A 17,195-nucleotide genomic window follows, 5' to 3' on the forward strand; every position below is an offset into this window, starting at 1 on the left:
TGTACTCCCGACGACGCGCCTGCTAACTCGCAACGCTTCCATAGATATTATGGCCTCTCTCGACCCAGCCTCTGTTCGAATATCCAAGATCGCCGGGCGATATCTCATCTTCGATTCTGAGGCTGCTGCTTTCTTGCGTCGGAATGAGAATATCAACGGCACACTAGCCGGAACCGCGCCTCAGCAACCGACTCAGAACATCTTTCTCGGTCTTCCAATCGAACTCCGGCCTGAGGAAGCTGAAGCGTTATTGCATAAGAATGTGGCTTATCTTGTAGACGACGTAGCTGCCCACCACCATGTTCTCCAGAATCACAACGCCGAGGCGAGGAGGCTATACCTCGACTCGCTTAGGACGAGAAAGCAGACGGCACAGCAGGTTCTTGCTGAAAAGAATGCCCAGAAGGTTGTTGAAGGAGCATTGAAGCGTAGGAAATCCCGCCGTGTGCCTCCTGGTAATACCGACGACGACACCATCACCACTAGTGAAACTAAACCCGCCGTACAGCAGCAGCAATCTGCCATCAAATCCCTGGGCGTCACCCCAACGTCCAGTGGGTCGCTGATTTCTCCAGAAGCTGAACGGACATACCAGGCCACTAACCCTACGCAAGGCCCTTTGTGCGGCTTTCTACTTACTTCTGGTCACTACACAACTCCCGGCCTTCGCTTTGGTGCCAAGTATAGTGTCTATCCAGGCGATCCCTTGAGGTTTCATGCTCATTTCATGGCAAACCAGTATGAATGGGAAGAAGGCATTCCCGTATTGGACATCGTAGCAGGAGGTCGCCTCGCCACAGCTGTGAAGAAGGCGTATTTAATAGGGGCAGAACAGCCACTAGCGAATGGTTCACGAGATGACCGACAGATGAGAACCTTTAGTATCGAATGGGCTGCAATGTAAAAGCTTTGAAAATAATAGATACTATCCCGAACATAACCTGACATTATGATTTGAATCAAAAGATGAAAGTCTCAACCATGTGAATTCATGCCCATCACGTCCCGAAAATGAACAACGCAAATGAATGGGACAAAGGCGGCAGGTGCTTAATCACAGCGAAATAAAATAAAAAAGACATTACTGATTCCCTTAATCGTGAGTTTCCAGGAGCTCAGGGGACGAAAACGCGGCTGAAGCTAATAACCTCCCGGCGACAACAGACGCATTTGTCAAAGTTGTTCATAGCAAGAGAGACACGGCAGTCGTCGCATAGACTCAGGCATCGGCAGGGCCAGACTATGATAGTCCTGGGTGAACTTTGACACACTACACATTGCGGACCATCCCTTCCAAAACCTGATCCCCCGTTTTCCCATGATGTCTCGGAACATGCCGCTGATGCAAACGCTTGCCGCCGTGATAGCAAAAGCTGTTCCAAAAGACGCTCTTCTTCGTCGGGATCTAATTTGTTGCTGCGGCCTGGTTGCATGATGCTAGCTTTTGGCTGTAGTAAGCCAGATCCTGGTGAGGCTAAGACTCGAGTGCGTTGCAATTGCTCCATTCGCCGGTATTTGGCGCGTGTCATGATCCCATCGCTTTGGAGGTGGGCAGACAAGGTCACGGCCTCCTCACGCTCTTCCGGGCTTGTGGGATGCAGAAGGCGTGCTAGATCGGATATTTGCATGGGGGTGTCATGGAAAGGTGTGCTCTCACGACTGATTTGAGGGGATCGTTGAGTCGGTGTTCGTTGGCCGTCGTCGTTCTCGTCTTCTGACTCCCATGCTTGGTAATCCTCCACTCCATCACCGGTGGTCGACATAGAAATGACGCTTGTAGTGTCGAAGTCGTCATCTGAGTGAGGTTCAAAGTCGCCGCTGGAATCTGCAGATCCCCACCAGCCATTTTTCACCCAATATTTGTATAGGTCCCTATCTAGGCTCTCCTCGTCTTGGTCTATGCACACACGCCTGAACTCGGCCTCAATGTCTGCTGTCTCCTCTTTCGGTATGCGTCCATCATTATAGGAAGATGGTCCTCTTGGTCGTGGCTGTTTACGACTAGAGCTTTTGCTCTGGCCGTCCATACTTTTTGGGTGCTGGGCAAGCCAAAGGAGCCACACCGGCTGATATCGAATCCGTAGAGTTGCAAGACACCACAACAAAGACTTAGCGCTAATTCTTGCAATAAGTTTGTTGATACTAAGTAGAAACTCCAGTGCCATAAGCCAACGAGAACTCCTTTCAGACGCGCCAATGCCCGCATGAAGGTTGCGCTCACTGCGTCCTTTCGGTATCTTCTGAGCAGCACGTTCGCGCGCGTACCCGTTGGATGCGACTGATGAGCCCCCTTTCACGGGAATCAGGCCGATTGCGCCGATCTGGTCATATCGCGAGTCGGGCAGGCCGCCGCCACCGCCAATTAGTTTTCTTTGCAATTCCTCGGCCTCCTTAAACCGCTGCTCTTCCAACCAGGTGCGTCGCTTTAAACTGATGCCTTTGTCCTCATTTAGGTAGACGGCTTCACTAGCCATAGTGATAGCACCGAACCCAGTTCTCAGTAAAGCCGTGTAGAAGTCCATTTCTCGAGTGATGCGAATGGAAGAGAGCGATACGTTCGCCTGCATGTTTTCATGGGCATGAATCAGACGCTGTCGAATGGTCATTGAAGCCATGTCTGATGTCGATGGGGCAGAGAATGCTGAGAGTAGCAAAGCAAGCCCGTAGATAAACAAGCATATAGCGATACCTAGTAGAACAAGTACATGTGGCACAAACCCTATGATGCAAACAGTTGGAAACCTGAGTAGACTCTGAGAGGATGGATTGTCGAGGTCAAAAGAGATGGCTGCCCATACAATGCTAGCCATAAAGCAGAGACCCCAGAATCCCGTACTGATTAGTCGATACTTGGCTTGCAGATTGAAGACACCGAGAATATGGCTCGTGATATGCGTCATCGAAGATAGCAAGGCAACGAGGAGAACTTCGGGCGAGGTGTTGACCCTTCTCATAACCATTGACCTAGTCAGAGCTATAGCATTTCCAAGCCCTGAGGCTGGGGCATCAGCAGAAGTTGTTTTAGTGAAAAGGTTCCAACCAAGCTGGTTGCTGATAGCAGCATCGGCCTCCGCAAACGCAAGAGATTGTTCGAATAGTGTCATACCTGTCTCCGGTGCGACGGGACGGCCCTGCACAGCACAGGAAACGGTCTCAAGGAACTGGCTAAGACAAAAGGTTCCAAACAGGGGCCATAGCTTAGACAAGGAGCCGGTCAGGGTACGAGCAGAGCCAGACTCATCGGACGGTATCATCCGAACGGCAATACAGGACTGTTCATCGGAGGCTGAGAAGAGTAAGATTGAACTCAGAGAGTTGAGAAAGGCGTTTTGGTGTGAGAACATCAAGTCCGAGCTTTTGCTTGCATTACCCCATCGTAGCTCGGAAAAGTCGGATGAGGTCTGGCACTGAATAGACTGAAGTAACTGGCGCGCCTGTACTACCAATAGGACGATGGGAACGAATCGTAATAAGAGTCTCGTTGGCCATCGCAAGCGTAGGCGTCGTCGAGTAGCAGCGAATATGTGTGTCCTGTTGAGTATGACTGCCATAGCTATGCAACACAAAGCCCACTTGCTGGTAGCATATCCAAAGACACTGCCCAAGCTACGGACACTGTCAACGGGTACCCGTCCTATGGGAGCAGTGGCCGCTGTCTCAGACCCCCCCGTACCTAACAAGGGCTCCATTATGTTCTGAATAGTCGGGTCGGCCTCAGCAAGTATGGTACTCGCGCCAACTACTGCTGGTATGTAGTTCGAATTGCCGGTCGTCGTCTCGAGATGTTCGGGCGCAGAAATGTAAGATCCAAGTTTCTTAACAAATCGTGGACCAGCCCAGACAAGGTCCTCTAGTATGGGTGCATAGCGTGTAACATTGACAGTCCAGACAGCAGGATTGTACCACGGGCCTGAAGCATTGGCAGAATTGAGCGCTGTGTTGGATGTGAAGCTGGTGAGGGGTGATGGCGCAGAGGGGACGAACTCGTTGGCCATGGCCTAAGGAGTACAGTACTATCGGGCACGAAGTTGTCGGAAGAGGATGGAAGGCAAGTTGAGGAAAATAAAGGCTGCGAAATGAACGCGACGGTCGCAAGGGCGTTATGTTGATAACGAGCCACTGGGTTTCGCCGAGGACATTGTGAAGTGTCCTTGTTTGAAGCGTGGTTTGTTGGCCTAGGGAAGCGATGATGAGGCAAGGCACTGAGCAACCTCAGTGTTGACATGGAGGTGGAGGTGGTAACATGCGGAAACTACTAAGTACTAAAGGTACCTATGGACCATCGATGTACCTGCCAGGTCGAGACAAAGCCCCAGACTGCGTTGGACTCACGGGTACTAGCGCATCTTCTGGAACCCACTGCAGCGGTCAAACAGTGTAGGAGTGCCTGTACAGTCATGCACAGTGTTATTAAAAGGACATCCATGATGTACTCCGTACCCACCTCAGGTCCCCTGCAATGCTTGCAGCCACCCACGGGAAGTGGTCCCGATTTCGGCGCCGGACCGGAGGTTAGTAGGCAGTGGAGCTCTCACGGGTTTCAAGCATGGCGACCCTTATAGGGTAACTGCGCTCAATTCTACGACATGATATTCAAGCTGGTATGCTCATTATCTCTCTCATGTCCACCCACTGGATTAGAAGGTTTCATTAACGCTGCCTGACATTACCCCGAAAGAACTAAACATCCTGCTGTCTAGCGTTTCCATCAGCCAAGAGTAGCTGAGTTGTTCAGCGGGACAGGGCCTCAGGGGTATCTTATTATTAAATAAAAATGCTTGACTCGTCTTGGTATGAACTTCCCCGATAGTTTGTGTACCTCATTCCCATATGGCTTCATTCTCAATCGTGGTTTATGATGCTTCGAAGAAGAGCAATTGTATTCCGCCCGAAAGCTACGTCCTACAAGACGATTTCGAGCCAGTGCTTATCCAGTGTGGCCAAGAATGCCCATGATACGCCCGCATCAGGCGAAGTAATTCAGTCGTATTGCCTTAAGCAAGCACAGCGAAGTTAAGAAGCTGGCCTTTGTAGTCGACAGAGTCTGTGCTGATGTTATTGATTGAACGTCTAGAAACACACATGAAGTTTGTGTCACATGCTGACCTACTATCCAATCAATCCACGATGACTGATTCTTTGAGTGATGCAGCTACTGCAAGATTGGCTCCTTTGCTTGCATGTACGGCACGGGCGACAAGGTCGCGATGCAGACTGGCGTCTGATGAAGGCAAGCTTCCCTTCAGCCAGAGATTTGTGATTTCGTCTCGGGAGGGAAGATAGGCCACACAGCAAGCTGCGAGTATTTGTGAATGTTCAGAGGGAACTGGATCGAGCACCATGATGGGCTCATAATTGTCCGCCCCAGACACCAAAGCCGCAACACCTCCAGAGACAGTATCGACACAGTCAATACCAGCATCCGCGAGAGCGGCGGCGGCAACAGTGATGCAGCCGCTAAGCACATTCATCATGTCCCATTCCTCGCTTCCCTGCTCCACAGCTACCTGGCGGGCTTGGTCTCCTTCAATAATGGTAACAACCACATCCACTCCACTCTTGGGCCAACGGTCTGCAATGAGTGCACCCCTGAGAGCTGCTTCAAGATGGGTGCTCAAGTCACGCTCGGTAGAATCGCGTAAATAACCCCTTCTTTGACGAGTTGCAAAAGGTGCGTATTTGACATGCGTAGAGAGGACCATGTGAGGGGAGAAGGGCGCTGATCGAGGTAGAGATCTAGGCCCATGAACGGTGCATGAAAGTTTCATGCCTTTACTACTAGAATCTTGCTGTGATTCAATTTCTAGGTACGCCGATCCAGAGGCGGATGGAGTTACCCCAGTCTGCAAATCTAGTCAAAATATCAGTCAACTCTTCACAATATATGACTACAGTTGCTGAGAGAAGGGTGTTGAGAACTCACATTGTGACCTGATACCATTTGGAGCGCGAGTCCGAGTGGAAACAGCAAACTCATCTGCTTCATAGACAGGCGCCACTGTGATACCTCCAGGGCCATTAATGCGTCGTCGGTCTGCCATTTCGATATTTATTCCTTGTCTCCAAGATCTCTCAATCTGAGGACATGGATTTTACCTGGAGTGGATTGATATTCATCGATGCATCAAACGGGGCGCTACGACGCTTAGTCATCACTGGCTCCATCTTCTTACCCTTCAAATTTTCTCGCGGGTCTGCTTCGAAAGCTCTGAACTTTCTCCTCTTCATACATCGAGAGCCTGCTTTCAGTCAACGAATGCCTTCGACAGGTAAAACAAATCTGGATTTGGTTGTCTTGCTCAAATATGTCGTGGCATAACTTGAATGAGCAGCAGGGACTCTCGATTACGCTGATTTAATGAGGTACGTGACGCGCCGCTGCGTTATCCCACACGCGCAACGATGATCCTTCACACCACTGTTCCCGCGAAACCTGAGCGTTTGAACAACATGCACTACCATCTGAGCCCCTTACGATTCTTCATCTTCCACACGATATCGGTCATGGGGCTAATGCTAACATGGCGAAAGATTTCAGATTTCAGATTTCAGATTTTTGCTACCACTTTCAATTACTATTGGTGAAGAACGACACAAGGTCAGTGAGATTTTCTCTTTCCACTCTATGCCCAAGCCCCTTCACATGTCGATGATGAGAAAACCTTTCATTCAGTTCTGCTACTGAACCATTGTGATGACTCCCAATTACCAAACCAAGATCTCTGATACACATGATACTTGCTCTTTCAATATTACCGCCGCTTGCTTCGATCCCAAGCTAACAATGAAACAAGTCCCAGTTAACAATTTTCCTTTCTCTCCGAGTCTCGTCCTAGTTCTGCCTGGCTTGACCTCGGTGCTCAATGAAACATTGGTAAGTTCACTGCGAAGATGTGTGGGCAAACAAAGGAGCTGTATCGCATGATGACACAAGTTCTATCCATTCAACGACTTCTTCTTGACCAAGTCACCCTCCCACACCGTAGGCTTTCTGTGAGAGCCGATGACCGGTTGTGGAGTTGCTCTCGCGAGTGTTATGAAGACTCCAGTGTTCAGGCTGCTGGTAGCTCGTTCTGGGTTATAAGTATCCTGGGCCGGTCGAGATGACTGAGTAAACCGGCTTGTCTGACCTATACATGCTCCTTTTGCTTTTCTATACTCTTCGTCCGATTCTAGCCTTGGCTTTGAACAATGGCTAACGGGTGCAGATTCCTTGTAGCGATCAGTGCCCTCAGCCTTTTGTACAGGCTTCTGCTAAATCGAAAGTGCGGTAAGTTATCAGTATCTGAGCGTGATAGTTGCCTTTCATAGTGATGATAAATATATTTCGTCTTCCAATCTGACCTAATTTCATGCCTTTCCCCGAATCTCGTTGTTCTTCGAAGCCTGAGTCGGCTTGTTAGTTGTGATATCAGTAATGCCTAGAAGATGCTGAACGAATGAGAATGGATTTGATGAGACAAGAAATCGATAGCCATGGGTAACTGGTAGTATACTTCTCATCGACTGCTTCACGTAATTGTTGCTGACCAGATATGGGCACCTTTTCAATGTAACTTGAGCTCGGAGGTAATGGATATTTGTTTATGGAGAGCCATCCCCAACCGACTGAAGGGCTCGATAACTTGTGGTTGATCTGTACCTACTTGTACTACTGTAGAGTAGCCATGAATTCAAATCGTAGTTAATCCTCGGGGGGCAAGAAAACAGCGAACCTTAATATTGGGTGCCAAAATAAACTTATTAAAAGCTATTCTAAGCTTAGACTATATTATTTAAGTCTTTTTGTCATTTAGGATCGAGATTCTGTGTTTTCTTTCCTCCCTTAGCTAATCTGACAGGATCCCATTTTTAGAGACAAGCTGTGTGGATCGTATTGGCGTTCAGAGTGGCCTACTCCATCCACCTCAGCCTCCACTGTCTCAAACGAGGTAATGTCAAGTGGTCCAATCAAAAGAGCCCCTCAACCCCTTCCCAAAAGTAAACTGCCTGAACACATGCATTTCACAGCACTCGTTTCGCCCTGGCACGCAAGACCTCGTATCCCATTCCCAAGCTTAGTGCTAACCTACTAACTCACTGTACGCTGCTAAAGTATCTTGGTCGGCATTGGAGCCACCTTGCCCTTGCACCACGCATCACAGCACATGTCTATTTATGCGACGACGCCTACGAGAAACGATACGATACAATTGAGAGCGACTAAAGCCACCAACAAACCATTTTGGGGACGACAGGGATCGGGCGCTTGATGCAGACGTTAAAGCCAGCATCACTATTTGGACCCTGAACTTAGCCTCATATCCCCTATCGACCTTCAAAGCGCAACCTATTCGATCGCTCTAGAGACCATCTGGTCCCTAGGCCCACCAGTTTCTTCGAAGCAGTTTCTGCTATCCAACACTCTCGATCGACGCGCTGCAGAGCGTCTCTGCGCAAAAGCTGTCAATGCCATCCTATGACTTGCCAGGCTCCAATTCGAAGATGATGCCCCGGCACCATGCCGCCGCCTTTTCGAATGGCTATCCTCGTGGGAATACCTTTGACATCTCCCCTCACAAGTAAGATCTCATCTCCTGAAATGCCGACTCATCATTTGTACACGACTGGCACAAATATTCGTGGCAATTAGCTGACAAGGCGTCTCAAATAGGTTCCAGCCGCGCACTTTGACGCCTGCCCAACGGCGTCGCAATAAACTTCTCGTCCGCCTATGCATTTTAGCGGCGATACTGTTCGCTTTTAGTCTCTGGCTTTGGCCCTCCAGCCCCGTGGCTTCGCTGGTATCTTTCGGGCTTCTGTCTACTGGTGGTGCACCAGAGCTTGAGACAGTTCGATACTACGACTTGACCACCGTCCAGGGCACTGCTCGTGGCTGGGAACGCGAAGAGCGGATTCTATTATGTGTACCACTCCGTGATGCCGAAGCGCACTTGGGAATGTTCTTTTCTCATATGCGCAACCTCACATATCCGCACCACTTGATCGACCTGGCCTTTCTCGTGTCCGATTCCAAAGATAATACTCTAAAGGTTCTTTCTGAGAGTTTGGAGGCCATTCAAGCCGACCAGGATCCTAAGCAACCATACGGGGAGATCTCAATCATTGAGAAAGACTTCGGGCAGAAAGTCAACCAGGATGTTGAAAGTCGCCACGGATTCGCTGCCCAGGCCAGCCGACGAAAGCTGATGGCGCAAGCCCGAAATTGGCTTCTGAGCGCAGCTCTGCGGCCGTACCACTCCTGGGTTTATTGGCGTGACGTAGACGTTGAAACAGCACCTTTCACCATTTTGGAGGATCTCATGCGCCATAACAAGGACGTCATCGTTCCTAGTAGGTTTACGTGAAGTAAAAATGCTTGAAGATGAACCCCAATTTCTAACTTCTGTCCAGATGTTTGGCGACCGTTGCCCGACTGGCTTGGCGGTGAACAGCCCTACGATCTGAACTCATGGCAGGAGTCTGAGACAGCCTTGGCCCTCGCCGACACACTCGATGAAGATGCTGTCATTGTTGAAGGTTACGCCGAATATGCCACATGGCGTCCTCATTTAGCGTACCTCCGTGATCCTTTTGGTGACCCCGACATGGAAATGGAAATTGATGGTGTTGGGGGTGTTAGTATTCTGGCAAAAGCCAAAGTCTTCCGATCCGGTGTTCACTTTCCAGCCTTCAGTTTCGAGAAGCACGCCGAGACAGAAGGTTTCGGCAAGGTATGAAATCACTTACCCCACCAAACGGCCATCATTAACATGTATAAAACAGATGTCCAAGAGAATGGGGTACTCAGTCATTGGTCTACCTCATTATACCATCTGGCATTTGTATGAGCCTAGTGTGGATGATATCCGCCATATGGAGGTGAGTAACCCTCTACTATAGTAAACAAAAATTCCTGTATACTGACATCGAGTACAGGAGATGGAGCGGGAACGACTTGCCCGGGAAAAGCAGGAGGAAGAGAAGAAAAAGAACCAACAGAAGATCAAAGAAGAGTATAGTGACACCCGGAATGAGTGGGAGAAGGATAAGCAAGAGATGCAGAATCTGGCAGCTCAGCCAAAGCGCGTCAAAGACACACAGAAAGCTCCCAGCCGAGATGGGTTGGCCCAGCCCCATAATCAACAACCTGGTTCTGGTAACCAAGCCAAGGCGGGCTCGGGCAATGCCGCTCAAGGCGACATCAAAGCGCAAGTGGTCAAGCAGGAGGGTAACGCAGCAAGACAAGAAGGCAAAGCGGTTCCAGATGGAGACAAACGAGCTGCTGTTGGTGCACAAGATATGCCCCAAGCCAACCCAGGGGCCGCTCAACAAGTCGGCAATGCTGCTGCATGAAGAATTTCCGTTGATATCTTCTCTTGTCTTGTTTCCTTGATCGCATACTATATCTACTTGCTGTATAATAGAATGGATGTCATCGGAGTCGTTGGTTGTGAATTTGTACACCCCAGGCGGAAAACGGCAGACAATTAAAAGGTGTGGCCATTGGTAGATCGCATTGGCGTTTGGTTGGGAAGGATTACTTGTTATCAATATCAAAGAAGATAAAAAGAATCACACGCTTTAATGATTACCTACTATACCTACTATTGTTGACAAATACGAAGAAAAATAAATAAAGCATACTGACTTTGGTTTAATGTCGGGTCGTATTTAATTGATAAATGAATTTTTACAGGATATGGCCTCATATAAGTACCTAACTAGAGCTTCCTGAAAGACTTACCTGGAAGAAATGTGTTAGTATTTTCGTAGACTCTTGATGCATTCGTGCAATCCCTAAATTGTCGCATCTTTATAGATAGGTACCTAGGTAGGTAGGTACCTTATGAAAGCTTGCAGATGAACCCCTTTTCGCATAGGGACTGCACGAGGTGGAACTGCCCGTACATTAGTAGTAAGGTATACGGCGGTTCTTTAGGCAGCCCAAGGATTGGATGCCATTGGAGTTTGGGTTTGATCAAGCTTACCTAGGCTTAAAGGCAAGACCGAGGTTCCTGACATTTTCTGTAGCGACTCAAAATCGATAATGTGAGGAACGAAATCGGGCTGAATATTTTCTTATTTTCAATATTAATTCCAAAAAATTCTCATTCAGCCTCCAGCCGTGCATGTCTTTCAAGGGGGCCAGGACAGATGTGGCAGCTGGCCAATCAGCGTGGGTATAGGGCGACACCTGGAGAAGGACAGCGCGCAGCTTCTAGGATCTTGGCATAAAGTTAAGTGGTACCTTGCTTTAGCTACCTAGCCGTAGGGACGCTACGTTGCGACTCTGTCTTTATCATCCAACCTCTCAACTCTCTCGAGCAAACTCGACCACAAACTATTCCTCCTTTTCGTTTCGCTGGAGACGTGGTAGTTCCTCCTAGGAATCTCCCTTTCGCTTTGTGTTCGGTTTCTACGATATTTCGGACCTCCTTCAGCCACCCCCGAATTTGGGTCAACCATCAAGTCGCAAACCTCCACCAACGATTACGAGGCTGCAATATCATGAGTCGCGATGAACAACAGTCTCTGACTATGGAGAGTCCTAGACCTTCGGGAGTTTCGAGTTTCGAGGACCGCGCACTCCCTGTACGGATGCAGTATCGAAGCCGACCTGTGTCCGTCGCAGTTGACCCCGTGTCGCTTGTCATTTCGGAGTGTATCTCCATAACTTCTGCTATCCAGAAGCATGCTCGCTCTCCACATTCATCCGTTTCCGCTATTCTTGGTGGAAGCCCGAATCCCGTACAGCTTGGGCCTCCCAGTCCTTCACCACGCGGACGAAGCAAGAGCCCCGCGGCGAGTATCAGCGGTGATGCTTCCCATGATGGCCTTACCAATCGTTGGGGACTTCGTGGGCAGAGGGGAAAGAGCATGCAAGATAACCCCATGATTGCTGGCTTTGGCAAACTAAGGCATGAGCTGGCCGGTGTTAAAGGTATGATTGGCCAACCAGCCAGTCGCTATTACTCCTTTCTTCACCCATGATGGCTGACATTTCCCTTCCAGATATCCGATCATTCGACGCCCCTGCGATCCTCGCCCCGTTCCTCCACGTTATCCAAACCAAGGGTACCGCCGCCCCGATCACAATTTTAGCCCTAGGTGCTTTAAGGAAGTTTCTGGCCTATGGTTTCATCTGCCCCGAATCACCCCGGTTTGCATTGGCCATGCAATCTCTGTCAAGTGCCGTTACACATTGTCAATTCGATATCAGTGATTCAGGCCAAGTCGAGGTTGTTCTTCTCATGATTCTGAATCTGATGGAGGATATGATGTCTGGTCCGGGTGGAGATATTCTGAGCGACGAGAGCGTTTGCGACATGATGGGCCGTGGCCTTGCCATATGCTCACAGCCTCGTTTCTCCCCCGTTTTGCGCCGTACTGCTGAAGCCTCTATGGTGAGGATGTGCCAAATCATATTCGAGGACGTTAAACACCTCGAGGTTGAAGCTGGCGATGACACAAACGCCTTGGATCAGCAAGCTGTTGACGACCGCGGTAGCGTCAGAATGGAAAACCCCGCTCCCGAAGCAGGAGGACTGTCTGCCGAACCTGAGAGCCTGGAGGTACCTGGAATGACTACCCCGGACCCCGAACGCAGCAGTAGGGACACCACGGCCACTTCTGAAACGGCACTGGCAACTACAAGCGATGCGACAGAGGAGACGGAGTCTGTGGATCTTAGGCCGTACTCCCTCCCGTCCGTTCGTGAGTTATTCCGGGTATTGGTGAACTTCCTGGACCCTCAAGATCGACAGCACACAGATACAATGCGGGTCATGGCACTACGAATTATTCACGTCGCCCTTGAGGTTGCTGGGCCCTTTATTTCTCGACACCCTGCTTTGGCAGGTATCGCTGAGGACCGATTATGCTGTTATCTGTTTCAGCTAGTAAGGTCTGACAACATGGCCATTCTCGAGGAGTCGCTAGTTGTTGCCGGTACGCTGTTAGCCACTTGTCGTGGAGTACTCAAGCTGCAACAGGAGCTGTTCCTATCTTACCTGGTAGCTTGTTTACACCCAAAGGTTGAGATACCTCGCGAGCCCGGTATCGACCCTTCTCTCTATGCTGGCATCCCACAGACGCCCAAACTGGTCAAACCTTCACAATCATCACAGCCCAGCAGTGGCCGATCGACTCCAGTCCCTGTCAAAGACCGTCAAAAACTTGGTTTGGAGGGTGGATCGCGGAAGCCAGATGCGCGCCAGGCTATGGTAGAAAGTGTTGGGGTCTTGTCGCGCATGCCGACATTCATGGCGGAGCTCTTCATTAATTACGATTGCGATGTTGACAGGGCGGATCTCTGTGAAGACATGATTGGGCTTCTTTCCAGAAATGCTCTCCCTGATTCTGCAACCTGGAGCACCACAAGCGTCCCTCCGCTCTGTCTTGACGCTCTGCTCCGATATATCCAGTTTATTGCCGAAAGACTTGACCAAGATGCCACCTGTGGAGACTTTCCTGACCCTGCGACATTAAGGGAGCAACGGCGAAAGAAGAAAATTATTATCAAGGGAGCAAGCAAGTTCAACGAGAAGCCAAAGGCAGGTCTGGGCTATCTGGAAGCCCAGGGCATCATTAAGGACGCCACAGATCCTGTTGCTGTTGCCAAGTTTCTCAAAGGCACTTCACGGGTCAATAAGAAGGTCCTTGGCGACTTCATATCTAAGAGAGGAAATGAAGAAATTCTCGGAGCTTTCCTGGATCTTTTTGACTTTTCTGGTAAGCGAGTTGACGAGGCACTTAGACAATTCTTGGAGTCATTCCGACTCCCCGGAGAGGCGCCCTTAATTGCTACGATCGTGGAAGCTTTTTCCGAGAAGTTTTGCTCCCACGACACTACTGGCGAAGTCGCAGACAAAGATGCAGTCTACATCTTGACGTATGCTATCATCCTGTTGAATACCGATCAACATAACCCCAACCTGGACGCCAAGAAACGCATGACGTTGGAGGATTTCGCAAGAAACCTTAGGGGAACTAACAACGGCCAAAACTTTGCTCCCGAGTATCTGCAGACTATCTACCAGTCCATCAAGTCCAACGAAATTATCCTGCCCGATGAACATGATAACAAGCATGCCTTTGACTATGCATGGAGAGAACTCCTTCTGAAGACAGAGTCAACAGGTAACCTTGTGATATGCGACACAAACATTTATGATGCTGATATGTTTGCAACGACCTGGAAACCTATTGTTTCTACGCTGTCCTATGTATTCATGTCCGCCACAGACGATGCCGTGTTCGCTCGAATCGTCACTGGCTTCGATGAATGCGCTCGCATTGCCACCAAATATCAGAACTCGGAAGCTCTTGATCAGATTGTTTATTGTCTGAGCCACATGTCGACATTGGCAACCGAAACACAGTTCAACACTTCCTTGAACACCGAAGTTCAGGCAGGGGATGGTAGCGTCATGGTAAGCGAACTCGCGGTTAAGCTCGGTAGGGATTTCAGGGCCCAACTTGCGACTCTTGTATTGTTTCGTGTCGTTACTGGAAGTGAAAATCTTATACACAGGAGTTGGAAATATGTAAGTCACCAAGGCTTTTCATTCGAATGGATGCTCACATTGACAGATGATTCGCATATGGCTCAATCTATTCACCAACTCGCTCATTTCGCCCTTCGCTCCAAGCAACTTGCCAGGCTTACCGTTGCCCCCCATTCCACTGCAAACGCCATCACAAGTTATCGATCGAGTAGCGAGGAATGCGGACACTGGTTTCTTTTCGGCCTTCACCTCATACATTTCCAGTTACGCTGCCGACGACCCCCCTGAGCCATCCGATGAGGAGCTAGAAAGCACACTTTGTACTATCGATTGTATCAAGTCATGCAATATGACTGCGGTGTTCGAAAATATTGCGTAGGTTTTACGTTTGTATAGTCAGGATGAAACTAATTTTCTGAAAGTAACCTGAGCCCATCCGTCGCTAAAGTCATCGTCGAAACACTTGTTGATCAACTTCCCGAGGATTCTAACACAACCGTAATTAGTGTCAAGCATGAGAGTTTGCCTACGTCTCCCACGAACGGTCACGTTCGACCGCCAGGGCATTTGGAGTACGACCCAAGTGTTGCGTATATCCTGGAGTTTTGCACACTCTTGGCGTCACGGGATGCAGAATCCATTGAGAGCATGGGTAAAGTTGTCTTCGACACGCTACAAGGCGTTCTTCGCGATCCAGCCCGATACCATGCCATTACAGTTTCCCGGGCGTCTTTCTATGCCCTCAAGCTGCTCAATATCAGCTATGTAAGTGTTGTAGCAGATGCTTTTAAACTTGAAGCTAATCATATAAGGATCATGACTTCGTCAACGTTCCATTTCTACTTCATACGATCTCGACTTTGCCACAAGAGGCCTTGGGGAAGAACTCGGATCTTGTGTTGCAAGGCCTTTCGCTTTGCATCGAGGAGTCTGGCCCGTTGAAACGAGAAATGATGACGTCCCCTGACTTTTGGGCAATACTGCGAGCCTTGGCTCAACGCCCAGAATCAGCGGCACTCGTTTTCGAAATTTTGGAGAAGGGAACTGCTGGAACCCCTTCGGCTATTATGGCAGATAATTACGAGGCAGCAATATCCCTTCTGAACGACTTTGCCTCCGCTGCCACCCCTCGGCAACCTAGCATGCAGACCCGAAGCCCTAGACCCCAAAGGCCAGCCCCCTCCAAGCAAGATAAAAAACGGTAAAACTTGACGGACCTCAAAGTTGTGAACATAACACTGATATGATTCCAGCAATGCGGAAGCAGTTAGCCGAGGCTCCAAGGCTGTCAACATGCTTTATAATATGACGGATCGAATCCCACATCTCATGCAACAGTCTCAGCTTGAGAGCAGTGAAGGTGTGTCATCCTCCAAACGCTATTATTCCAATTGCCATGTTAACAAATCCGCAGCCTGGTCTGCTTATTGGCTGCCAATTTTCCAGGCTTTAACCACTCAGTGTGCAAATCCATGCAGAGATGTCCGACAACTTGCCTTCTCCGCTCTTCAACGATCTCTTCTGTCCCCAGAGTTGACCTGCAGTGACCCTAAAGAGTGGACTGCTATTTTTGGCAAGGTTCTGTTTCCATTAATCATCCAGCTGCTCAAGCCTGAGGTCTTCCTGTCCGATCGAGATGGAATGAGCGAGATGAGAGTCCAGTCTGCCTCCCTTCTTTGCAAAGTCTTTCTTCAATATATGGTACTCCTCTCAGAATGGGACGGAATGCTGGATCTCTGGATTAAGATCATCGAGATTATGGATCGTCTTATGAACAGCGGCCAGGGTGACAGTCTTGTGAGTTAACCTATCCAGTTGTGCAATGATACAGGCACTGACAAACAGTAGGAGGAGGCTGTTCGCGAGAACCTCAAGAATGTGCTGCTATTTATGGCCAGTAGTAAGTATCTTGTGTCACCCCACATAGATCCGTCGAAGGAGGAACTCTGGTCAGAGACTTGGAAGCGCATAGATCGATTCCTACCTGAACTTCGTGGCGAACTCGCTCTTGATGAGCCCCCGAACGAGAACAAGACAGACAATGAGACCACTGAGGTGGCGGAACAGCTTTCGGAGAAGGAAAAGGAGATGGAGAAGAAGACTGAGACTGAAGAGGATCAGATTACTGGCGACCCCGTCACGACAGAAAAAGTTGCTGAGACATAAATCTTGCTTCGCTCACTCGGACATGACTGGGCAAAGTCAGAGTCATGAAGATTATGCGGCCAAAATATCTGCGCATCGGCGTTTGGATGGGATCTACTGTGCACTTTAGATGTCTACTTGACAGCGGACTTTGTACAAAATGACAAATAGAACGCCTCTATTATTAGCTCTAAGAGCTAGATTGACAGATGTTTGCTTGAGATAGACCGGAGGATAAACGCTTGAACTAGAAGCATCAAACAGTTGTGATGCAAATTCTCGTTTTCATTTTGCAAGTATGTCCTAAAGGCCCAACATAGATTGATTGACTGCTACGTATGGCTCGAAAGGAGACTATGTTGCAGCGTGTTTACGGCGGGGAGTTGGTATATTTCGCTATAACTATCCATTGTTTTGGTAGGTAGGTTGGCAACCTTTTTGTGGACCAGCACCGCGGGCATTAGTCATTCATTCATGCATGCATGCACTTATTCTGAGTCTGACTGAGAATGAGCACCTCGAGGTTTCATTCTAAAGGCCAACCTAGGAGGTAGGTAGGTA

General features: G+C 49.2%; 5 protein-coding genes across 5 annotated transcripts; 3 read left to right on the top strand and 2 right to left on the bottom strand.

The window, feature by feature from the left end:
- Positions 1 to 49: 49 nt before the first annotated feature.
- FTJAE_13221 (tRNA-splicing endonuclease subunit sen-34) lies at positions 50 to 904 on the top strand (the record flags this gene model as incomplete). Its single annotated transcript, XM_037346343.1, has 1 exon — positions 50 to 904. The coding sequence occupies one exon, from the start codon at positions 50 to 52 to the stop codon at positions 902 to 904; it is 855 nt and encodes a 284-aa protein (XP_037199788.1).
- A 211-nt stretch (positions 905 to 1,115) lies between these two features.
- Positions 1,116 to 3,995, bottom strand: FTJAE_13222 (uncharacterized protein; the record flags this gene model as incomplete). The annotated part of the gene is made up of 1 exon (XM_037346344.1): positions 1,116 to 3,995. One exon carries the CDS (start codon positions 3,993 to 3,995, stop codon positions 1,116 to 1,118), a length of 2,880 nt encoding a protein of 959 aa, XP_037199789.1.
- Positions 3,996 to 5,117: 1,122 nt separating this feature from the next.
- FTJAE_13223 (3' exoribonuclease) lies at positions 5,118 to 6,041 on the bottom strand (the record flags this gene model as incomplete). The annotated part of the gene is made up of 2 exons (XM_037346345.1): positions 5,118 to 5,851; positions 5,924 to 6,041. 2 exons carry the CDS (start codon positions 6,039 to 6,041, stop codon positions 5,118 to 5,120), a joined length of 852 nt encoding a protein of 283 aa, XP_037199790.1.
- A 2,443-nt stretch (positions 6,042 to 8,484) lies between these two features.
- On the top strand, positions 8,485 to 10,335 carry FTJAE_13224 (mannan polymerase II complex ANP1 subunit; the record flags this gene model as incomplete). Its single annotated transcript, XM_037346346.1, has 5 exons — positions 8,485 to 8,561; positions 8,747 to 9,333; positions 9,394 to 9,713; positions 9,766 to 9,861; positions 9,919 to 10,335. 5 exons carry the CDS (start codon positions 8,485 to 8,487, stop codon positions 10,333 to 10,335), a joined length of 1,497 nt encoding a protein of 498 aa, XP_037199791.1.
- Positions 10,336 to 11,490: 1,155 nt separating this feature from the next.
- FTJAE_13225 (GEA2-GDP GTP exchange factor) lies at positions 11,491 to 16,655 on the top strand (the record flags this gene model as incomplete). The annotated part of the gene is made up of 8 exons (XM_037346347.1): positions 11,491 to 11,923; positions 11,995 to 14,528; positions 14,575 to 14,864; positions 14,912 to 15,254; positions 15,302 to 15,690; positions 15,743 to 15,849; positions 15,904 to 16,286; positions 16,338 to 16,655. 8 exons carry the CDS (start codon positions 11,491 to 11,493, stop codon positions 16,653 to 16,655), a joined length of 4,797 nt encoding a protein of 1,598 aa, XP_037199792.1.
- Between the last annotated feature and the right edge of the window lie 540 nt (positions 16,656 to 17,195).

Source organism: Fusarium tjaetaba (genome assembly GCF_013396195.1).
Source record: "Fusarium tjaetaba strain NRRL 66243 chromosome Unknown NRRL66243_c0000391, whole genome shotgun sequence".
Taxonomy (NCBI): domain Eukaryota; kingdom Fungi; phylum Ascomycota; class Sordariomycetes; order Hypocreales; family Nectriaceae; genus Fusarium; species Fusarium tjaetaba.